The 10,587-nt window shown below is 45.3% G+C and overlaps 1 protein-coding gene across 1 annotated transcript in view; it reads right to left on the bottom strand.

Annotated features, from left to right (window-relative positions):
* Positions 1–1,096: 1,096 nt before the first annotated feature.
* Positions 1,097–10,587, bottom strand: part of LOC147639968 (protein ACTIVITY OF BC1 COMPLEX KINASE 1, chloroplastic-like) — a 31,760-nt gene continuing 22,269 nt past the window's right edge. The window contains exons 13-14 of the mRNA XM_086775725.1: positions 1,657–1,726; positions 1,097–1,495 (exon numbers count right to left, since the gene is read on the bottom strand). Of these exons, the coding sequence (XP_086631851.1) occupies positions 1,431–1,495; positions 1,657–1,726 (135 nt within the window). The 3' untranslated portion in view covers positions 1,097–1,430. The remainder of the gene's footprint in view (positions 1,496–1,656; positions 1,727–10,587) is intronic.

Raw genomic sequence — 10,587 nt, 5'->3', positions numbered from 1 at the left:
GTGACCAAGTCTCAAAAGAGTAGTTCCCGAGTACTATCTACAGGCCATCTGCAGGTGATTACAATTATTCTCAAGTATGTAGTAATTGTTCCGCCTTGCCTTTAATACACACTCTACACATGAAATCCATTTGTGGCTGGCCAAAACCTCAATCCCAAGATATTTGAAGGTATGTATTGCCATTGATAGCTGATCCATATAAACAAGGATATGTAATTCATGAAGCTGAATAGTCTCCTAAGAGCCCACCAATGTGGTAAAACTTGCCTATGACGTCTATTGAACGCCACAATGTCTCAAGGCTACATGCATTTGCCCTTTAACCTTCATACTTAGCTCCCTGACTCAGCTTCCTGTACAGCTTGGCCACGGTCACCATTGTGGTGCAATAGTTGGTGAGCTGGTTATGGTTGACTTCTTTGAAGATAGCCCTAATTGTAGGTTACTTTCCTATCTGAGAAAATCTATTTATTTCCATGCATGAACTCTTATCAAATTTAAAGAAAGTAGAAGAGATCAACTGCTCTCTCATTTGCCACCTTAGTGGTAATGCCCAAGCATGCAAGCATAAGGCAGCCCAATAGCATCATAGGTGGAGCATCATTATGCCTAGAGACGTTGGCATATGCAAGGTCATCTCCTCTATGAAATCCCTCATAGTTTCTCTCAGTGGCCATTGCATTTGTCTCCATGCCTCTTAGGTTGTTTGGTGCACGTAGCTGCTTTCTCCCCTTCTTTGCCACCAACATCAAGTGTCGTCTTTCTTACATGTCAAGGCTGTTCTCTCTCTCATCTGTTAGGCATGGCATGTAAAGATTGGATGGTATTTTGCATTCTACATCAAACCATGTGTTACAAGGAAAGGCTCATAGACATCACTCCGCCTTACACCCCAAAGTGCTTGGTAGCTATTTTGATCAAGGCTAAGGATGAGTTTAGGTTAAAATTCATCATCTGATTGAACATCATCCCTCTCGTATCTAGGAAGGGTTATGCCGAGGCAAAGTGGCCTATGAATACTTGGACATGATAGTTAATATTTTTTTTCAACTAATACCTTGAGGAATTTCTTTGAGACACTACAGAAAAAGAGGGGTTTTATTTTATGTAAAAGCCTCTTTTTTTACCAGACCAATGTTAATACATAACCCCGTCTCTTTTGTCAATCCACTCAATATACATGTAGAACTGGATGGAGATAGAACGTATATCAAAAAAGTTGTTGGAATATTGATATTTAAAACCTTGTGAAAGGATATCCTTCTGATCTTGCGTTAGATTAAAATGCACCTCCGTGCAAAGAGATATCCTTTCATGTAAAGATAATGACAAAAACTGCTTCGTTCCATGAAGAAGTTAATGCATCAGCATGGGAACGCTGGAATGCTCAGACGTAATTATTGAAGAGAAATCCTCCTTGTATGATCAGTTCAACGCTCAACAAGAACTGAGTCACTCCATGATAGCATTAAATCCCTTGTTGCAGCAGGAATTCCTGGGGACATACAAATTGGAATCAAATAAAAATGACCACTTCAAGAAATTCCATGAAGAGGGAAGAGTAAGTGACCTTCAAGCTGGAAACAACCTCCTACCCCTCCCTGCCCCCATGCGTGCATACACAAGTGCAATGAAAGAGAGAGAGAGAGAGTTCACCTTGGACAAGATCAACCATCAGATTTGCAACATTGAACTCCCCTTCAACTAGTCTGTAGATGTCCATGAGCTGCGGCAAACACAGTGTTAAGGCTTCTTATTCCAAATTACTGGCAAACACAGTGTTAAGGCTTCTTATTCCAAATTACTTGCACGGGATGAGGAGAGCAATAAAATCTTCTAATCACAAATTAGTAGCAAGGGATAAGCAATAAAAACCTTTGTTTTGAAAAAGAAAAAGGTCAAGGGAATAATCCCAAAGCTTTCCCAGCATGGCCTGAGGGTAGGTATCCTCTGAATCTGTCGTCCTAGTATTAGTCCGGCATTTCTCAGTGTAATTGAAAAAAGGCAAACTTTTTCAAGGGATTGGCTGCATCAGTCCATTCCCACTTACCGGGATCCTATGGGAGATGTTTAATGGGACATCCACCATAAAGCCATAGGCACCAAGAACCTTGAGTCATAGACTCACGGGAAGGGTCAATAGACAAGTGCCTCCCTGAATGGTCCACGACTCTCATAGGGTGGAGGACAGTTCCAGGGATGAAGCCCATCTCTTCAATCTCCAACCAGCCAAGATAGTAAAAAATATGCTCTCTCCCTCTTGGTCCTATGTCTGGCTTGACTAATACATGCATTGGTACATCTGTCCTAGAAAAAGCATCTGGGGCGATACTCATCATGAAAGGTGCCCGTGAGCCACTCATGGGGGATAGTTGCATCAATCTGCTCAATCCGTCTGTGATTTCCCGAGGTGCTGGGTGGAGACATTTTTCTGATCCATGGGAAGACTTCGGAGAGCCTTCCAATGCCTAACTGTTGGTGTGCATCTCCCAGCCTGGCCACTGGACATAACCAGAGGCTCCCAAAGGACGGCCACAGCCATCTCTAATGCAACTCTAGCTCGAGTATCTACTGTGCCATCCAAAGCTGACCACAGAAATTGTGGACCAATCTCTGCAGCTGACCAATGCATCCTCATGACAAGCACCAATAGGAGAAGATATACCAGCCTAGGGCAAGCAGTACTTGGTTTATCACCGAGGCTCTGAAGGGTAAGTCCAGTTTCCTAAAGCTCCAATGAAGCAGCTTTTTCCTTATGCTCACGAAAACTGGTGCAACTGCTGTGTAGGAGATACGTCGATCTCAACCTGACATCCCAAGTTTCTCACGATGCCACCTCTCTCAATCCAAAAAAATCCAAATTCTGCACCCCCAAGTCACTAACCCAAAACCCAGTGCCAGTTGATAAGAGCTCCTGCAAGCTGAGAATCTAGAATTCTCCCCTCGGTGTAAGGGTGGACTCAAGCCAGATTGAAAACATACTCAGAGTCAGCCACAATGAAATATAGCAAGAGGGCCTAGGGGCTGACGCAGCAGATATGAGACAAACAGCTGAGAGCACACGCAGCAAGACTCCACAATGTAGATGAGCAAACGCAAGAGAGAACCATCAGCCTGTAAACACAGAACTAGGTTGGAAGAACACACACAGAAGAGAGAGAGAGAAGCTGTATGAACTCAAGATCCAGTACATACGATACCCAATGATACAAGAGGTGTGGGGGGCAGGGGTGATATTTAGATCACCCCTCAGTGCTGGTTGGCCAGCGTAAAAGCAGCCGACAACACCTGAATGTCAGCGACTGCATAAAATAGCAAGTCCGCCAGTATATGCAAGTCGGCCAGGACATATATCAGTCGGCCAGGCCTGAAAACAGTCAGCCAGCACACTACTGCCCCACAACCACAGAAATAGGGGAAAATACATGGAAAAATAGGGGGAAAATGGAGAAACACCTAATGGGCAGGCACACCCACAACACAGGCCCTAGTGTGTAATGTATAGACAGGAGATAACTGCTAACACCCCCTCTCAGCTCCTGGATGTGGAACCAACCCCAGTGAGCTGGAGTGCTACCAGAGCATCGCCTGAGGTAGAGCCTTCGTGAAGAGGTCTGCCGCATTGTCCTCCATCGAACAAAACTCTAGCAAGATGTCATCAGCAAAAAACTTCTCACGAACAAAGTGACTCTGGATGACCGTGGGTTCCGCTAGTGGAAACCCAATCTCTCCAAGTAACCTCTGCAACCGCACCACCTTGCAAGCAGCACCACAAGCACCCCGGTACTCTGCCTCTATAGACAACAAGGCAATAGTTGGCTGCCTCTTCCTGCTCCATGAAACAGCTCCTGAGCCGAGGGTAAAACTGTAGCCTAATGTAGATCTCCTCGTGTCTAGATCTACTCCCCAATCTGAGTCACTCCAACCTTGGAGTCAGACTCCATCCATCGTTCCCCCTCTAGTATCATAGAAGAGTCCAAGATCCTTCGTACCCTGCAGATACTGCAAGATCCGCAATCCTGCGTCCCAATGAGTCTTCAAAGGCCTCTACATGAATGAGCTCAACAGCCTCACCGGGAAGCTCAAGTCCAATCTGGTTTTCAGCACCCAAATCAATGAACCAAACCGCTTCCGATACAAGGAAGCATCAACCTGCTCACAAGGATCATCAATTGTAACTTTGGTGTGCCAAATCTTGGGAACCTGCCGAAGACCATTGAAGGCCTTCCGAAACCTGTAAACCACCCCCTCTGAACCTGGAACCTCAAAGCCTGGAGGCTGCTCAACATACACCTTATCCTGCAAGTCACTGTCTACCACTTGCATGCTTTCCTACAAGTCCCCTAGAAAAGAGCCTCCTCAACTGTAGGAGGCTCTTTGTCCCAAATGATACAAGACATCAAAGCATAGTTCACCTGTAAACGCTAACTCTGACTGACGATTGCAAGAACTAGAATGTTCCTTCCTGCTACTATCATCTAGCAAGCCATCCACCATCTGGTCCCGGAAAGCCTGCCTCAGCGTCTCCGCACACAAGTGGTCATGACGAAACTGCCACACATCACCTAACTCAGAACCTATAAGAGAGAGTACTGAGAGTTTGTAAATCCCATTCTCCACTCCACCTTCCCATACAACCTGGCCTATTGCTTTGTCCCGAAGAGCAACAAAATGCTCCTCAAACTCCACCCGTACACCAGTCTTGCAAACCTCATGCACTGACAACAAATGAAAACCAAGGGATGGGACAAAAAGAACTTGGGAGGAATGCTTCCCCCCTCTGCCATCGGGAACGAGCTCTAACCTGCCCTCACTGTGAATAGGTATAGTGGACTCGTCACCAATCAGGATGTGACGTGCGTGCCTTCTAAGATCATGTAATAACTCCTTGGAAGGAGTCATGTGCGTGGAAGCAACACTATCAAGAATCCACTCCCGAGTGTCCCTAGCGGTGAGTCTATCCGTCTCCCTGCTCGAAGAAGATGAAATGTCAGTGTCCATAATCTCCAAGTGCACAAAAGCTGGAGTCTTCACAGTTACTGCTGAGGAATCTGCACCCTTCTCGGTGCTCCGCTTAGAACATTTTCTCCAATAATGGCCTTTCTCGCCACAATTGTTACAAGTCCTCTTTGCCTTCAAGGCGTAGAGATCCAAGTCGGGCTCCTGCTCGGAAGACTTCTCCTATGAAGACTTCCCTTAAGTCGGTCTCCTGCTCAGAAGACTTCTCCTGTGAAGACTTCCCTTTGCCCTAACTACGGCCTTGCGACCGTTGGCCAGTCAAGGCCTCAAAACCTCCGCCCTATGGAGGGTTCGTAAAACACTCTTCCTGGTCCAAGACCATAGGCACAAGCTCCTCCCATGTGATGGTGCTAAGCCTGCCACTAGTGATCAAAGAGTAGTAGAAAGCTGAGTACTAAGAGGTCAGATGAGACAGCAAAGTGATGGCCATTTCCTCTGAAGATATCTCCTTCCCAGCCTGAAGAACCTCTTGCTAAAGAACCTGTAACTTGTTGATGTGCTCTCGCATCGTCAAAGACTTTGCAGGATCCATCACCCGCATCTGCACTTCCAAGGAGATTCGCTTCATAGGTGATACCCTGTTATACAGAGAAGCCAAATGCTACCAAATCCCTCTGGCCAATGTCATATGTTTGATACGATTAATCACTTGTGTACATTTAAGGAAGATGAAAGAACGCACACGGGCATTGGCACGATCCCACAACTATGCCTGAGCCTCCCCTTCTTTTCGAGTAGAGTATAAAAGCTCCCCGTCCTCCAACTCTGGCCGTGGAACACCAACAATAATGAAATCAGCCAAGTCATAAGACTCCAATACTGACTCCATCATAACCTTCCAGATGCACAGTTGGTCCCATCCAACTGTCGATCCACCGGGAACATGGGGAGAGTAGGGATCTTCACGTGCTTCTCAGCCATCTCAAGCAAGTCTGCCATCTCGGGGGGGTTACTTTGGTCTTGTGAAGGGAGGGTGGGTGGAAAAAAAAATGAAGAAAAGGCTGCAACTAATATGCAAGGTGGCTGTCCAACGATGATGGCCGCCTTCTACCCAATCTCCAAGTCACGAACAATCCACAAGATCTCTAATCAGCACCAAAAAAACAGCAATCCCACAAGCTCTCCAAGGCCTTCAAGAAACAGTCCCGCAAGCTCTCCAATGTCTCCAAGCTTCAAGCCACCTAGGGCTCTGATACCATGTCGGAATACACAGCGGATATGAGACAAACAGCTGAGAGCACACGCAGCAAGACTCCACGATGAAGATGAGCAAACGCAAGAGAGAACCACCAGCCTGTAAACGCAGAACTAGGTGTGGAAGAACAAACGCAGAAGAGAGAGAGAGAGAGAGAGAGAGAAGCTGTATGAACTCTACTATATCCAAGATCTGGTACATACGATACCCAATGATACAAGAGGTGTGGGGGGCAAGGGTGATATTTAGATCACCCCTCAATGCTGGTCGGCCAGCATAAAAGCAGCCGACAACACCTGAATGTCAGCGACTGCATAAAATAGCAAGTCCGCCAGTATATGCAAGTAAGCCAGGACATATATCAGTTGGCCAGGCCTGAAAACAGCCAGCCAGCACACTACTGCCCCACAACCACAGAAATAGGGGAAAATACATGGAAAAATAGGGGAAAAATGGAGAAACACCTAATGGGTGGGCACACCCACAACAAAGGCCCTAGTGTGTAATGTACAGACAAGAGATGACTGCTAACAAGGGCACCCCTGGCAAAAGATCTCAGGAGATCTGGAAGCGCTCTCCTCTCTCGCCACACGCCAGTATACAGCTGTAAGCATCACTATTATACAAGCATGACACACCTCTGATCCCAATCCTAAGAGAAACCCATGCATCTTCCAAAAAACCCCAAAATTGGGTTGAAACGCAATTACTCCTCAAAGAACCCGCCGAAGCACGAAAGCATGATCTATGTATAAGTGGTCTTTTCGAGTCTATCTTGGATCGAGGGGTGCTGCAAGGAGTGCATGAAGCCAAGAAAAAAGAGGGTGATAAACCATCTTCTCCTGGACACTTACCGAGGGGTACTGCAAGGAGTGCATGTGTCACCTCACCAACAAAAAACGAGGCATTTAGGGATATCCTCGTCTCTTTTGTTATTTAACATATGCTTTATCTCTTAGAGGAGAATGAGGCTTCACAGCACAGAGTAGCTTACCATAAAAGTTGAATGCAGCCTATCTCACCATAGTGGGATCTGAGTGAATAATATCTTGAGCATCCTAACATTTTCTTTACTAAGAGATGGACCATGAGTTGCAAAGAAGTGTTTATTACATTTTCCACCCATTTGAATCCAAAATGATTCATGTGCAAGGAATTGATACTCTGCCTTCTCAGCCATGGCATCCCCTCACAAACCAGGTTTGCATATATGTTCATTGTGGTTGAGAGGGTAGTGAGAGTCCGACAGGGACTCATGCACACAATGGTTAGTCGAGAGTGGATGAACTGGGAGGACCATGAGCACCCAAAGGCAGTTGCTTTTGCACGCAGAGTGATGCAAGAAGAATGGTGGAAGGAGGCAGAGGCTTTATTGAGCGCTCTTCAACCAATCTATAGTGTTCTTCGCATCACTGACAGGAGGGCAGCACTCTTGGACTCTTGTACGAGTTCATGGACCGGATTGGAGAGGCTCTTAACCAATGCACTCTCTTGACAGATGAGAGGTACTAAACATCCAACTAGTTGCCTTCTTGTTGTAACTTGTAAGTTGTATCGTACTATGATCTATCGTAGCCTGTAGGAGTGAGCTAATAGCTTTGATTTTTCATGGCTAATTTCCAGGGTTGACGACATTCGACGGGTTTGGAATGACCGGTGGGATTGGTTCCATAGACGACCAATCCACGCAGTTGCCCACATATTGCACCCTCTCTAGCGTAGTGAGGCCCAGTATACTAATGAAGAGTTGGAAGATGGATGGCAAGATTACATTCAAAAAAGGACAGGAGGAGACGTGGAGCTCATGAGACACTTGGAGGATGAGCGGCTCGTGTATCGGAATGCTAGCCGTGCATTTGGTAGACAGACTGCATGCATGCGAGAGAGACAGCTTCAGCCAGTCTCATGGTGGGAGAAGTATGGGATCAGGAGTCCTCACTTGGTGAGTACAACTCTAAAAGACAAGTCTGTTATTTACATAATACATTGATCAATGATGATTATACTTAGACTGTAGTACCCTGTACTTACAAAGTTTCTGTATTTTAATGGCAAAAACGCCTCACCATTCGAGTCCTCTCACAAGATTGCAGTTCGGGTCGTGCTGAGAGGAACTGGAGCACATGGGCCCTCTTCCATAAAAAGAAGAGGAACAGGTTGTCTACTGCTCAATTGGAGCAGTTGGTGTATTGCAATCTCCGCCTAATTGAGCAGTCGGGCAATCCGATAGAGCCTCGTCAGGTCAATGTCGATAAAATCAACATTGAGAAGATGAAAGATGTCCCAGAGATTCCTCACGAGGAGCGCCACATATATGTCATGTTGTACGAGGAGCTGATGGCACTTGCTCATGGCACATGAGCATCTACAGTAGCATTATCAGGAGGTGCTAGTACTAGTGCAGAAGCTGAGCATATTATAAACTGGTATATAAATTTTGAGGCCTGTACCCCCCCTTTTTGTATGAAACGTTTTGAAACTTCTAGAAAATGAATGAAACGTTTATGAAACACGTTTCATGAAACGCCTAGCAACTATGTCTTTGATGCGGGCACCTCAAAAGTAATGTCTCTTGAAGAAGAATCAAAGCACTGTAGAATTTTCAGACTTTCCATCTCAACATGAAAGAAACGTGAGACCTCGTGCTTGGCCTCTAGCATCAACTCTCGAGATTTCATCTTTAACGAATCACAACTCAAACATTGGAAAAACAGATCAGAAGCCCAACTCAAGTAGACCAGAACCTCATTTACTGTTAGGTTCACTTTATTTTGATGATGAACTCCAAAAAGGTTCTTTTATTGTTATGAAACGATTAGTTTACCAATCATTCTCAATAAGATCTGCATCTTCAAAGATGTGGAAGTGGTATAAAGGATTGTTTAAGTTCATTGGACATTTTTAGCAAGACACAAAGCTGAGTATGAGCTTCTTTGATCACCTGGTTTTGATGGGGAGTGTGTGAATGAGACAATGGAGGTCTTAACGTCTCAAAGAGACAATGTGGTTGGAAGGGTATTGGAGAAAATGCTGCATGCTTATGTCTCGAAGAGACTCTGGTCGGGAAGAGTATGTTTCATTAGTAGAGTTTTCTTACAATAATAATAAGCATTTTGCTAGTAAGATGAGCCCTTTTATATTGATGTATGGTTGCCAACCAAGAGCCTTGTTGATGATTGGCTTAGATAGAGTTCGAGTTGGTATTGCAGTGGAGTTCTAGTGACAGTAACAGAAGAATGTTATAGTTTGCGAGAGAGCATATTGTATACACTCGATCTTTCAATAGTAGAGTTTGCTTACATTAGTACTAAGAATTATGCTACTAAGATGAGCCCTTTTACACTGTTGTATGATTGTCAACCAAGAGCCTTGTCTATGATTGGCTTAGATATAGTTCGAGTTGGTGTTGCACTGGATTTCTTGCGACAGCAACAAAAGAATGTTAGAGGTTGCAAGGAAGAGCATATGGTATGCGCTTGACAGAGCACAATTCTATGCTAAGTAAAAGCGATTAGACCGATTCTATGTTGATGATTGGGTTCTTGATAGGAGAGGATGTATATGCATTGCATTGGGACTATGAGGTCCGACCACTGACAGATGAGTGGTATTGAGCATTAGAGATGGTGGGCAACATGACTCTATGCCCCGTGTGCGCATTTCCGAGCACAATCGGAGATGAGCTACCCCGCCAGGTGGCTGCTCACAAGACTTCTTTGATGGCCCACAAGGTGTTGCAAATGCATTGCAGATGATGATCAGTGGTTTTTACCACAAGATGGCCCTACAGAGGAGACATCGGATAAACGATCACGAGAGCTTCCAGACGCACGTTGGCACACCTATAAAAGGGCCAGTTGAGTCTCCATAATCCCCATCTCATCATCCTGCAAGTAAACACCCTCCTAGTCACCCAAAGGGGCGGCACATGGAAGGAAAATGCATGGTGAAAGAGGTCAAGATTTGGGCTGCACCCAAAGGGCAGCAGTGGAAGAAGGTTAACGGAAGGGTCTAGTGAAACTACCTTGTGGGGAACTCACCCGAGGGACTAGGATACTTGGCACACTTTTCGATACCATCAACACTTAAAACATTAAACATGGCCACAACCTTAACACATATTCATAATCACTTTGCATCAAAACATAATAATATTGGAAACATCCACATAAAAGCTGAGCTTGCATGTTTGGTATAGCCCTCCACTCAGCCGGTAAAGCATGTACAATGGCTGGTACAACAGGTACAGAATCTGAAAATAGCAGGTACAGGCCTCCACTCAGCCGGTACAATAGGTACAATGGCTGGTTCAGTAGGTATAGTGGTTGATTCAGCTTGTACAGCATGCATACAACCATGAAGAGGCTAAAGAA

This window comes from Cibotium barometz, chromosome 3 (assembly GCF_041138505.1).
Source record: "Cibotium barometz isolate CiBa-2024 chromosome 3, ASM4113850v1, whole genome shotgun sequence".
Taxonomy (NCBI): Eukaryota; Viridiplantae; Streptophyta; class Polypodiopsida; order Cyatheales; family Cibotiaceae; genus Cibotium; species Cibotium barometz.
This window is presented reverse-complemented; position numbering and strand designations above follow the sequence as displayed.